The sequence below is a fragment of the Trifolium pratense genome, linkage group LG7 (genome assembly GCF_020283565.1).
Source record: "Trifolium pratense cultivar HEN17-A07 linkage group LG7, ARS_RC_1.1, whole genome shotgun sequence".
NCBI lineage: Eukaryota > Viridiplantae > Streptophyta > Magnoliopsida > Fabales > Fabaceae > Trifolium > Trifolium pratense.
The window spans coordinates 55437845-55451481 of NC_060065.1; the positions used below are offsets into that span (position 1 = coordinate 55437845).

At 31.8% G+C, this 13637-nt stretch overlaps 3 protein-coding genes across 4 annotated transcripts; all 3 read right to left on the minus strand.

Annotated features, from left to right (window-relative positions):
* Window position 1: 1 nt before the first annotated feature.
* On the minus strand, window positions 2-1830 carry LOC123894015 (mitochondrial import inner membrane translocase subunit TIM10-like). Of its 2 annotated transcripts, none has more exons than XM_045943875.1 (6): window positions 1707-1830; window positions 1558-1602; window positions 1325-1377; window positions 827-865; window positions 645-714; window positions 2-291 (listed from the first exon to the last, which is right to left on the minus strand). In XM_045943875.1, the coding sequence occupies exons 2-6, from the start codon at window positions 1594-1596 to the stop codon at window positions 241-243; spliced, it is 252 nt and encodes an 83-aa protein (XP_045799831.1). In that variant the 5' UTR covers window positions 1597-1602; window positions 1707-1830; the 3' UTR covers window positions 2-240. The 2 variants fall into 2 exon arrangements, with proteins under 2 accessions (XP_045799831.1, XP_045799832.1); XM_045943876.1 differs by having other exon boundaries at window positions 1554-1602; window positions 1707-1820.
* Window positions 1831-3056: 1226 nt separating this feature from the next.
* Window positions 3057-8047, minus strand: LOC123894016. The gene is made up of 3 exons (XM_045943878.1): window positions 7697-8047; window positions 7560-7602; window positions 3057-3450 (listed from the first exon to the last, which is right to left on the minus strand). Exons 1-3 carry the CDS (start codon window positions 7946-7948, stop codon window positions 3299-3301), a joined length of 447 nt encoding a protein of 148 aa, XP_045799834.1. The 5' UTR covers window positions 7949-8047; the 3' UTR covers window positions 3057-3298.
* Window positions 8048-8808: 761 nt separating this feature from the next.
* LOC123894017 (protein DETOXIFICATION 42-like) lies at window positions 8809-13243 on the minus strand. The gene is made up of 14 exons (XM_045943879.1): window positions 12884-13243; window positions 12369-12464; window positions 12039-12160; window positions 11532-11741; window positions 11248-11414; window positions 11014-11149; window positions 10842-10938; window positions 10580-10680; window positions 10327-10490; window positions 10090-10161; window positions 9864-9980; window positions 9670-9765; window positions 9229-9350; window positions 8809-9131 (listed from the first exon to the last, which is right to left on the minus strand). Exons 2-14 carry the CDS (start codon window positions 12443-12445, stop codon window positions 9089-9091), a joined length of 1524 nt encoding a protein of 507 aa, XP_045799835.1. The 5' UTR covers window positions 12446-12464; window positions 12884-13243; the 3' UTR covers window positions 8809-9088.
* Window positions 13244-13637: the final 394 nt, after the last annotated feature.

Sequence of the window (13637 nt, forward strand, 5' to 3'; positions counted from 1 at the left end):
ATCAAAAAGGAAGAATGAACTAAAATCACCGAGTAAATTATTCTAGAGTTTTCTATGAGTACATCGAACTCATAACAGATATTCAAACTCTTAATAAACTATCTTAGACCTCAACACAGTCATCGGGAAAAAAATAAAGACCTTGCAAAATATTAAATTGAATCTTCCTCAGGCTGCAACTACTACAATTGTAGTCAGAGCTCATGCCGCAAAATAGAACACCGATATAATATACTTGGATTACACTGGAGGCCTCCCAGAACCAAGGAGCTGACCAATTAGATTAGTCACCTGAAAACAACAAAAAAGCCACTTTAGACAACAATAATGATTATGGTCAAAATGTGCAGTTTAAAAACCATATTCAGATTTATTAAAAAAAAAAATATTCAGATCGTAACTTCACAAATTGCTTTGCTTTGAATTGCATCACACTATCAAGGCAATAAACAGTAGAAATCTCAAAAAGAACACATTTAACAGATGGTAAACCCAACTAAGTCTTAAACATCTAAGAAACTATCTTAGCACGAGAAAAAAGCAACTAAATGTTGAATTTGCAAAAAGCAATAACTAATATAGACAAAAAAAAAAACTTTCTAGTGACACATTCAATCCAAAAGGAAACATAAGGAACATCTTACATGCCAGTATTTGGAAACACAGCGGTCAATGCAACTATTTTCACCCATATTTAACTCGGACTCCTTGTACCTGAGCAAATACAGTGACAGACATATCATTAACATCAGATAACTCTTTTGAATGAATAAGAAACAACACTTTCTCAAACAGTTAATGTAACTAAAAAAGAGCTTTTACATACTTATTGTCGACACACTTGTTGAAGCAGGACTGGGTCATCCTGAATGGTAAAAACAAAAAAGTGTAAGCCAAATGAATTATTATGCCACCAACAAATCTTCATTATACTAGCTTGTTGAAAAATCACACGGCAAACACATAACAAGATAAACATTCTAGCCGAGTATGTTTGAGCCACTGTGATTTTGCAAAAGCTACATTTTGGAGCTTGAACAAAATTAGAGTGCCATCATGATTTTGGGACTGTTTAGATTAGCTTATTTTTGAGCTTATGAAAAATAGCTTATGCAAATAAATAAGCTGTTATGTTAATTTGTAAGTTCTTGCTAGTAAAAATTGTATCTTCATAAGCTATTATTTCATAAAATACCTTAACAAACTTATAAATAATACATAAAAGCTTATTTATTGTATAAGTTGTTTTGCATAAGCTCCAATCCAAACATGCACTTAATACCAATAGAATTAAAAAGGGCTAATTAAGGTGTGAAGAACCTACTTGTTGAACAATTCAACCCTATACTCCATCTCTTTCTCAGCAATTCCAAGCATCTGCTCAATTACCAAATAAATTATTCAAACACAAGAAACAGAAAACAATAAATCTAATAACAATAATAATACCCAGAAATAAAAAATCAAACTTGAAATTAAATTGGGAATCAATTTTTCATGCAAAGCATAATGAAGACACAGAAAAATCAAATTCAAGAAAGAGCAGAGAATACCTGCCTGTTCGTTATCCAAACCAGCAGGGGGAACTCCGGCCATTGTAACCTAAAAGAATTGGGATGATGAGAACAATTGAATTACAATTACAATGGAGCCGAGAAAATTATTGAATATTGAAAAGTAAAAGGATGATCAAAGATGTAACTCACGAGTGATAGTGTTGATTGTAAGCTGCAAAACTAAACCCTAAAACTTGCAATTCGCTCCAATCTCTGATTTAGGGTTTTTGGACCAAACTAAAGTACTACTTATGTCTCAACTTGACGGCACTGTTTTATGTTCTAAAGCCACGTGTTTTAATTTATCTTTTTCCTTAAAAAAGGATTTTTTTTTGACAAAAAAAAAGGATTTATTTATTTTTTAAAAAGAGTCCCAATAATTTTATATATTAAGTTTCAAGCACACGTTAACATTCTCCTAGTTTATACTGTCGCCGTTCTTTTTTATTTATCGTTTTAAAAAAAAAATAACAAATTAAAAAAAATGTATTTTTGCACCTATCTTCCTATTATACCATAATTTTAACCCACCAATAAACTCTTTTTTTTCACAAACTTTCTATTCCCAATAAATTTAATATATTCTTGATTCAAATTTTTTTTAATATATTATGTAAAAAAAACAAATTTAATATTTTATGTACCAAAAAAAATTAATTTTTAATTTTTTTTAATTTTCCAAATATATAGCATTAATTAGTTTTATTGAAAGGAGACTATAATAGACAAAATATAATAAATTATCAAAACGATAAATAATTTAAAACAATTTTTTTCTAAAACGACAAATAAAAAGGAACGAAGATGAGTAGTAATACTTTTAATTAACATTTTTTGTCAATGGGAATAACTTTAAATTTCCATTTCCAAGAAATTCATAGAAGATCATTGCATCTTAAAAGCTAAAAATTATAGGTTGAATGCTTACTTTAAGTCATTGAAGTAGTATTTCTTATCATGATTTTTTGTTTTTACTTTTCATTCAACTCGCGTATATCATTTAAAATTTTAAATTTTTTTCTTCAATCATGTTTAATACTACGTCCGTCCCTAATTATAAGATCGTGTTTGACCATCGCACATACGCCAATTCACAATTTTGATCACTAATATCTTTAATTTTCTATTAATAAAAATTATAAAAATTTAATATTTTGAAAGTAATTATCAAAACAAATTGAACAAGATATTATATGCTAATATTTACATTTATATATTATTAAAAAAATACAGTCAAAACAAGGTAAATGAATATTACATTTTTGTCAAACAAGGTCTTATAATTAGGGACGAAGGTAGTATATTATATGAATCTCTTTTGCAAAAGTTTAAATTATTTTAATAAAAAGATGAACTAAATATGAATTTTTCAGGGACCAAAAAGTGCGAAAAAACTAAAAGCAAAATTCTAAAAAACTATAGGGACCAAAAACATATTTAACCTTATAAAATATAAGGAAAAAGACAAGTGTACATGTCAAGAAAAAGTACATATAAAGATAGAAGAATTAAATCCATTCAGCTTACTCTCCCAAAGCAAGTTTCATGGTCAAGAGGTCATTTAATCAGAAGTTTAAATGAAAGAAGCACAAGAACCTCAACACAAATGCGCAAGGTATATTTCATGATTGACACCAAAATGTTAACATAGTGAAAAACAACTATGCCAGTTGAAAATCTAATCTAAGACACAAGGCATAATGTCGTTAACATAAATCGAAATCCAAAGTCACTACAAAGCATTAACTTGCTTGGGTTTCAACTTTTAATCCACTGTCTGTGGAACTTGTCAAGGTTGGTGAGCTTTCTGATGCTTTAACTACATTTGGGAGGTACCTCCAACAACGCTTGTGAACTCCGCTAATTTTTTTCGGAGCATCTACTAAAGGCAAACCTGCAATAATATGATATCAAAGCATGCCAGAGGACAAATGCTGAAAAATAACTCATTCAATGCACACTCACAATGTTTCATACCATGTCATTGCTACAACAGATTTCATCTAAGAATTTATTGAATAGTGAAGCTTCTAAGCTCCACATAAGCAACACATAATTGTCATGATAAGCCAAATTTATGAGATTTATAACAGAACATATATTTTACATGGAACACAAGTGAAAAAGAAAAAGTTGACCTCAAAGCATTCAAAATTAAGAACATGTTCAAGCTCCTACTTGAGTTCTCTATCAAAAGTCATAAAAATGTGAGCATTAACGTAATAACACTTGAATGAAAACCCTGCTGATATGCAATACCCTGATTTTTACACACATGAAACATACTACATCTTCATTTTCTAGGTTAGAGTCTAATCAAATGGAGAAACCCTTAATCTCGAATGAAAACCCAGTCAAAGATGTTTTCAATCATAACTGCTGTGTAGTAGACCCTGTACTTTGAAATCTAAGACCATTTGCAAGGAGTGGTACTCAGAAGGAACCCAACCTAAGTCAAGCTGAAATATGACAATCTCAGCTGTGCTACTAACTGATAGAAACATGGATCATGAAGTGGGCCTTGACTTTAGGCCCAAACCTAAGATATGGAGAGCACGGCTATATAAGTTGTTTCATAGAGAGAAAATAAGGCATCCAAGAATTCTGTTAGAAAGAATGGGTCACCATCTTGGTGATTGAGGGAAGCCTAGTGCTTTTGTGGCTGCTAGCTACTGCTATGAGTTTGTTATCTTTTCCATTACTCTTTCTCTTGTAATTGTTCATCCATTCTAATACAATTACAGTGTTTTCATTTCTATTCTACTCATCTTACTGTTTTCATTCATATTATTCATACACGAACCCATCACTAACATACCATTTACTTTGATGTGTGACTAATATACCATTTTCATAATAAAATTCATAAAACTGTTAAGAACCCGGAAATTAAGAACAGAATCTATAAAAGAGAAATAGATCAAACAGTGAAACTATAGTGTATTGAATAGAAGATGAACAAAGAAACTGTAGAAAGGAAATAATCCCCAATAAACCCCAGAGCCAAGCTCCTCAGAGGAGAAAATTCTCTCTGCCTAACCATAGTGGTTCATTCCAATATTCTTTGATACCTTCCACAATTCACTCACCTTACTATTTATACTACTCAAGCATAACAACTTGCCAACTAAATCTCTTACCCCACTCATTATTTACCATAATATTCTTACAACTCTCTTTATTACATAATATCCCACTGTTACTTATGACCTCTAATCGGGTCTCTATCAAAAACTGCATGTCATAAAGTCCAAAAAGCTAATGCGCATCAAACTTTTGGAATTTATCTCATCAGCAGAAAATAAGATGCTCTAGATACAACTGGCATATACTCTGGGTTGTTTTACCGCCTTACATTTCATCAAGCAAATGTTAGTATTCTTTGGTTGGTTATTCATCACTGAAATGACAAGGATTTCACAACAAGCATATTGAAAATAATTATTTTTCCATTTGAGTTAACCAAGAATCTTTAATAAGTATACAAGTTTGTTTAAAAATGAAGGAATTCAGAAAATGAAAAGTTGTCTTATAGAATGAACGGTTTGTGGAACACATAAGAAAGTTCTTTCACTAAGGAGTAGTTTATTTCTGGTAATGTGATTCAGAAGTGTCGGCAGCAGGAATGCATAGGCTAAGGTTTTTATCATGATTGCAATTTATGCAGTCACTTGGCATGTTGATTCATGGTTGCTGAAGCCTATCTGTATTATAGTTATGGGAAGGTGTATGTGAGGAAGCATAAGAATAAGAGTAATGGATGATTTGCTAGTGCTATAACGGTTTTAGGGTTTACGGATTAAAAAAATAGTGATTTTAATAAAAAATAATTTAGAGATTAGTTTTTAGAGATTTTATAGAAAAGTGGAATTTTTTTGGGTTTGTTTATTATAGTAAGAATCACTAAAATAATCTTTAGTCTGTTTGGATACAACATGTAAAATGATTTTTTTATTACAAAATAAGTTTCACCTTTTAACTTTTGTTTTCTCTCTCCTCTAAAAAAAATCTATTATTTGAGAAGCTACTCTTAACAGCTTCTTTTCTGATTATTTTTAGATTCTGATTTTTTTAAAAATCCGTAACAAACAGATGCCAAACATTTAAAAGTGATTATTTTTATAAAAAAAATGATTTTTTCCTAAAATAAGCTATAACAAACGGCCTCTAAGTGGGAATGTTGTGACGTGGCCAGGTGGTATTGTTAGGAAGGGAGAGAATATATATCTGATAGTATATGTAATAGAAGTGTGTGTGAGTAGTGCTTAGAATGGAAATTGGGTTGTTATTCTTGGGAGAGCTTAGGCCTCTCGGAGTGCCTATTATCCTTTAGATTTTCTGCACTTCGATTTCCCTACACTTAAACTGTAAACATTCACCATAGAATCATCTTGATTCTCAGAGTTACTCAATACAGCAGTGTTTACTTCTCTATTTCTAGCTGTCTGATATAATTTTTTCCTAGATACTAAAAAGCTGATTCTATCACTGTATTTCATAAATTTTCTCCATATACCATTAAACTCAAACACTTAGATTAGTTTCGTGATATGACTAGCATTAAGACTTCTCTTTGGAGCTCCATTCATATGGTTGTTTCAGGGGAACCTCTTCACTAATATGGCAAATAAATTTAACTGCTTTGTTTTATTTTAGCTGCCTTTGCTTTTCTATTTAGATAGATTTCTGATCCTTCCATGGGACATACTCTCTCTTCTTTGTTTCAATTAAATATATCCTTTTTATGCCTCAACAAAAATTGCAATTTCCAAAGGATAATTGATTTTCTTACTATCCAGAACCAAATCACAAGTATCTAACAGTGTTAGTAACTTGGTAGAACATTTTAACATGGCTATTACCAATAAAAATACTAAATTGAAGATTTGGTTATCAATAAACATTCTTTTAAACATCTTAGATGCCCCATCATCTATTACAGTAGCAAATAGCAAAAAGTCACTGCCCTACATCTTGTCATAAATTAACCTGCCCCTTCAAAATAAGGCAATAAAATGGAATGTACAACAGATGGTTCTATGTTGATTGATATCCTCAGAAACAATCCAAAAGCCATTCTGCACAGCCTGGGTAAGTGACCCAATGTTCAAGTTAAGCTGAGTAAATCTCCTAATTATAATGATCATGGCCTTGTGATACTTATATTAACTAAAGCATATTTTGGGGTACCATCTTAAACCTAAAAATAAGATGGCTTATTGAGCATCAACATAACTTTTTGGTAAATTTTCAACAAGCAAGTTCCACGGTTCCAGCACACAAAAATACATCCAGCTTCATTCTTTCATAAACTCATTCATGATTTAAAACTTTAAAAATACAACTCATAAAATGGCAAGATAATTTGAGGACTAGAACAATCAACAATGTGCACCCAAGGAATATCTGGATTTAGGTTCTTTAGAACTCTAAATAAATTTTCCCCAAACAAGAATATAACAATAAGGAAAAAACAAGTTGATAAATGGTTCTTTAAAAAATGTATTCACTATGCTCAAGCTCAACGATAAGGAAAAAACAATGAAATTAAGACTTCTATATGAAAAACCAATATTAAACAAACAGAATAAGATTATGACGAAAAGAGCAACAATCAGCCATGTTCTACTTAGACTTAAAAGAGAATGCATTTCTTATTTTACAAGCAATGTCATTTCTCCAACAGAGCGATTCTAGTTACAACAAGTATTAAATTTTGGCATGCGAAACCATAAAGATATTAACTTCATAATCTGACCAGAAACAGGTCGTATGAAAAACAAGTTTAACTCTAGCTAGCCCATAAAATCACCAAATTGGCCACTTAGCTACCGAAATATTAAACTAAGGCTCTAATCAACTGAATTTGATATAGCATATATTATAACTAATCAACCATATAAAAAATATAAAAAATTCTCAATCAGAACATTTATCAAACAGTTTATGTGCACAACTAGAATAACAAGAAAACTAAATCAATTCAAGAAACTAAAAACTAACCATTTTTATGAGCAATCCCCCATGCTTTTCCATGTTTACCATCCTACAAAAAAAAAACAATTTTTTTAATAAATAAAAAATAACAAGATTATGAAATTGAAGAGAAAAAAAATGAAATGTGAAGAGATTAAGAGAACCTTATAGAGATTGAGTTTGGTGATTTCGTAAGAAACTTCTTGCCAGTGAGTTTTGGCCATGTGATATCCGATTCCCCAGTTAGGTAAAAACTGAGCCACCTCGAAAAAATTCTTCTTCTTTCTTCGCTTTGATTTCTTTGTAGTAGCGGAAGCGGCGTCGGAAGAAGGAGAAGAAGTGGATAGGGTTCTGATGAAACTGAAAAGTGAAGAGTTTCGAAGAGTGTTGATTTTGGTAGCTAATGCATTCGCCATTGTTTTCCAAATTTCTTCCTTTCTCAGCGGCGGCCACTGCCTGATATGGAGTTAACAACGACGAGAATACGAGATGGTGTATATGAAATTGAAAATGGTAAAAAAATAAAATAAAATAAATGATATTAATAAAAAACATTATAGAAAAATTATTTGTATAAAAATAAAATTAGGTAAGTTGGTTCGCGAAGATTCACCAAAGTATGACGTTATCAAACATCAAGCAAATGTTGGTAGGAAAAGTTAAAATTATATTATCGTAAAATATGAGTCAACTTCTTATCGACTGAACCAACTTATGCAATTACCTAATATGATATATTGTGAATAAGTTAATTAGTAAATGAGATATTACTTTTTTTTTCTTTTTTTTTCCTCACTATTTTGAAAATTCATACTAATCAAATTTAAAACTGAACCTAATTTTTATAGATGAAAATTAAATTTAATTGTATGAAGAGGTAAAATAATGAGTTTTTTTTTTTTATTGATTGTGAGTGTAACATGATTTATATTGAAATGTGTATCTTTTAAATCTTTTGAAGAAAATGTTGCATTGTGAATCCATCAATTTTTAGTTATTTATAAATTGTGGTTACACATTTTTTTTTTTTTTTTACCGAATCAAGATTATCATGACATTAAAGAATAACTAAACACCGTAATGAAATTGACATTTTTAATCACTCCCATCGTCCGCCCATAGTGTGGTTACAAATATGACTTGCACGACAATATCATAAGTTTTTGTCATTACACACATACATATCGTGTATCTCCATTGAACTCAAGTTTTTTAATCTTTCTCTTTTTCATTTCATTCATTCTTATAGTAGAAAAAACTCCAATTTGTTGCATGGTTACAAACAGAAGTTGATCCTAAATTTCATGTCATTTTCTTAAGAGTATGAGATATATACTAGGAGGTTTATTCTATACATCTTCTAAAGCAAAGGTAGATTTTGAACCAATGCTTCAACAAGCAAGCACAATGCCTATTCTTTTCAAAGGATTTACAATCCAAAAGACTAAAAAAAACTAGGGAAATTTTTTATCCCTTTAATAATAATGTGAACCACAATGAAATTGTGATTGTGGCCAAATATAATAAGCCATGATTATGTTGCATTCTTAGTGAAGTTAACTCCTAAGAAATTCCCATGGTCCTGATCCAGTTCCAATCCTGCATCAATATAGTTCATTGATTGAATTAAATCATCCAAATGTTGGAAGAGTATGAAAGAAAACATTAGGATAAAAGTATTTTTGAGATTAATTACCTCAAGAAGCCAGCAAATGCTCTTAGACTCATATAAATGGTCAAAGCAATCCAAATTCCAATGAATCCACCAGCAGATGATAAAATAAGTAGACAAATTATGCTAATAATTGCCACTATAACCTGCGAATGAACAATGCTTATTACTCAAGGAAACAAAACATTGTAGCAAGAGTTTGGATATTGAAACCTATGAAACACTGAAATAGACACGAAAACTGAAACTTCAACACCAGATACGACACCGAAACTTCAACACCAGTAAAAATTTGAGAAAATTGAATAAATATAATCATATGTGTTAGTGTTGAACACCGACATGTACCAGACACCACACACGTCTTCAATATGTGAAGTATCGGTGCTACATAGATTGAAGTTGTATCATTTTTAACGAGTTGATAAGATTAGTGCATATTAAAACATGTTAGAATATACATACCATGGAAAAAGCTGAATATGCAAAATCTGATGCCCCAAAGTTGACACCATCAAATACAAATGCCAAACAGTTTAGGGGTTGAGTGAGTGCAACAAACTGGAAAAAGAGTTAATATGAATGTAAGTTCCACTTTATGGAGGGATGAAAATATAGATTACCAATATATCCTTTCAAATTTGAAAACGAAAAATTACCGGGATGCCAACTCTAATGAGGTGGATAACATCGACATCTTTTGTAAATAGTTTAGCTCCGAAGTGCAATCCTGTTCCAAGAATGAATGCAAGTGCCATTCCTAGAACCACACCCATCTGCAGTATAATTATATATTAGATAAATTTACAATTCAATGTATTCAAAAAGCTACTTGCGAGCGACATTTATGCTCATACTAAAAAAACATGTCTTCAAAAAGAACACCTGCAATACTCGGGATGCAGTCGCTGTGGCCTTTTCGTAGTCCTTGTTAGCAAATGCACCTGCAAGAATCGCCTGAGACCAAAGAATTGCATATCGTGCCAAGAATTAGGAGCGGATACATTGGTAGATAGGACAGATAAGCATAAATGTTTCATCAGTTTCCAATTTTTCACACGAAAAATGCTTTGATAACACGACAAGATACTTTAGTGGAGAGAGTAATGAATTATAACTCACCTGACCGGCAACAGCCAGACCATCAGCAAGAAGAGACACTGCCAACCAAACCTGCAGACAGACTTGAAATGCAGCCATGGATGTTGATCCGTGACGCGCAGCTAATGATGCAGCCAGTGTCACACAGAAAGTTACAGCAATGACTCTCATTAATAATAGAAAACCTGCATAACAATAATGAACAATTTATCTCTACAATGTCCTCATGAAATATGACGAACTTTTCGTGGACAAGCACAATATAAGCCCTTACCATTTTTGAGAAATCGGTCAAATTGAAGATGCTTGATGCTTGGAGGTATAAGATCAACTTGTTTCATCAAACTCCACAAGAGTATAGCTGAAATTAAATACCTACATTTGCGGTAAATATGAAAGTAAGAGATGAACAAATCAAAAGAAGCAAAAGGAAATTGAGAGACAGCGGACAAGATAGTTCTGCATAAAGTATCCATTCGATCCGTATTAAATAAATTATAATCAACACATTTGTATCGCAACCATTTAAAACGTACTGAGATATAACATGGGCAATGGCTGCACCGTTGACACCCATGCGGAAAACAAAGATGAATAGAGGATCAAGTGCTATGTTGGTCGCATCTCCTGCCACTAGATTACGATAAAAAATAGTAATTAGAATCAGATGATGGCAAATTAAAATTTATTTTGTCAAGGAATACATACCAGTAGCATATAAAGGAGTTGTGGTGTCTTTAAATCCTCGAAAAACTCCCTGCATCGCTAACGAAAGAAGAACTGCAGGAGCACCAAGAGACCTCAATTTCAGGTATTGCTGTGCAGGATGTAACATAGGAGAATCCTGTATAAATAAAACGGCCAATATTATTTGGCAATCATCGTGTGCTGATACGAGGCTGAATGACTAAAGATATAAGCGATTTATACAAAAGTACTTACAGAAGTTACTCCCATGAAGTTCAATAAAGGTTTTGCTGCAGAAATAAGTAATATTGCCTGGATGAGGCCAAGGATACCTCCGAAAAATAACGCCGACGAAGCTGAAGGAAGATACCTTCTCTTTTGTTCAACATCCTTAACTATATCAAAGCTTTCAGCAACCAAATCTGAGTTGTGAACACATTCATGTTACTAATCAGGAAAGCAGGAGTAAAGTTTTTTCGACTTTCCTATTGAGAAGCAATGCTCGGCAAACTAATCATAAAAATAGAAGAACAGTGTACTTTTCTGCGGTAAAAACTCTTTGGTTTCAGCATCCGGAGGTGTTGCAGCTTCCAAGCATCCATTCTCTTCTACCTGCGAGCTTGCTCCGCTGAGGGTATCTTCCTCTGCCACAAAAGAAGTTGTGACACTGACGAGTGGGAATATTGCTATCCTTGATGCTTGATTGAAGAGAGCTATGGAAACTCCTACAGCAGCAAGCTCCACCGGACCTGTAAGGACCAATAATATTCAACTCTAGATTCATTATATATAAGAAATTCAAATACATTGGCCCTGTTTGGATAAACAACTCAATTAAGCATTTATAACATAAGTGCTTATCATATAGGTGATTTTATCAATATAGCCTATCAGAACTATCCCACAGATACACATAAGACAGAAGATTTCTTGTTCTACTAATTTGAACGCCATGCCTACCGACTTTTTTTTCGACAATAAACTTAATCGAAGAAAGATTTGTCATAAGCTCAAAGCTAAAAAACTATAATAACATGGCGACATACCTAATTGGCCAATGAATGCAGTGTCAACCAATGAAGCAATAGGGTCAGCTGTCAAAGCCATTGCAGCAGGTAATGCAATTGACAATATTTCGCGACCAAGACTGTCTAATTTAAATACTAATCTGTAGTAAGAAGAAAATCAAAGCACATATATGAAGAACATTCATAAACAACTTCTGAAAAAGAAATGAACTAAAAAAGTGAGGTAAATTTCAACATAACAATCACTCTGCACCACTTAATATGATGCTAATTAGGGGAATTAGAGCTGAAATTTCTAAACCATTAAAAGTCACAAAAATGTTCAAAGATGGTACAAAAATGTTATACCTAACATCCTTGAAGAAAGTGTTAATTGGTATTCTCATCCAATCACCTGCTGAAAACAAACTCTCTTTCTCAGCCATCTTTGGAGAGCCAAATTCACTGTTTTGGTGAAAAACAGAACTATAGTTACAACAAGAAGTTGTTGATACAAAAGGAGCTTAATATCTAGGAACTAGTGTTCTTCTTTTATCTAGAATATTAACATTCACATATCATAATTTAGAGTCAAGAATATATTCTCCATATTATGTGGTTAAATACTTACCATAACAAAATAATCAAATATGTATCAAAGAATAAGAATCAACTTAACAACAGTGACGGAAAATTAATAAGATGCTTTAACATATTATTCTCTAACACTTGCAAAAGAATCAAAATTCATATATAGACTCTCTCAATCACATAAAAAACAAACTATAAAAAACCATCAGTATGAAAAGAAAACTAAAAATTAAAATTTCAAACTAACTTAAGGCTTTGAAATCAATGAAATTATGGAAGGCTTTTACACACACCTCAACTCAAATTAACAGGTGAAAAGCATGTAAAGTACTCCAAAATCTTGTAGAAGAAAAAAAAAATCATGAGAAAAGTGTGTGATGCATTGGCAAAAGGAACAAGAAGAACACTGTAAAGTCTAGAAGAGAAACAGAAACATATTTAAGTTAGCAACAAAATAAACAAAGTTTGGACTTGTTAGGACAAAAAGGAAATAAGTTTGGACTTGTCCACACGAATATGTTAATGTAGGGCCTATTTTCCACTATAATCTTCTCCAGTAGTACCGATATTATTATAAATTTTAAATCATATGAACCTATTTGTCCTTCACTCAATCACAGTCTTATTAATATTATAATTTATAACACACCCTCTCGCGTCGTGGACTTGAGACGCAGATATAAATGATGGATGGTTCTGATATCATTATGTCTAACTCAATTCTACAAAATCGATTTGTAAAATAAAAATTGTCTCTACTTTATAAATATATATTCAGATCATCTCACAACCAATGTGAAACTTATTAATTATTTTTTTGTCAAATAACCTAGTGGCCAAAAATTTCATTTTATCCGTGGATAAATAGGATGATCGGAGTTCAAATCCGACCCACTTCATAACCAACAGCGACACTTATTAACTATTGTTATTATTACATTATTATTATTATTATGATTGTGTGGCATGAATGGCTCATAAATACAAGATGTATGTATGTGGTGGAGGTATACTAGTACGAGAATAATTTTTGAGGTCAAAAGTTTT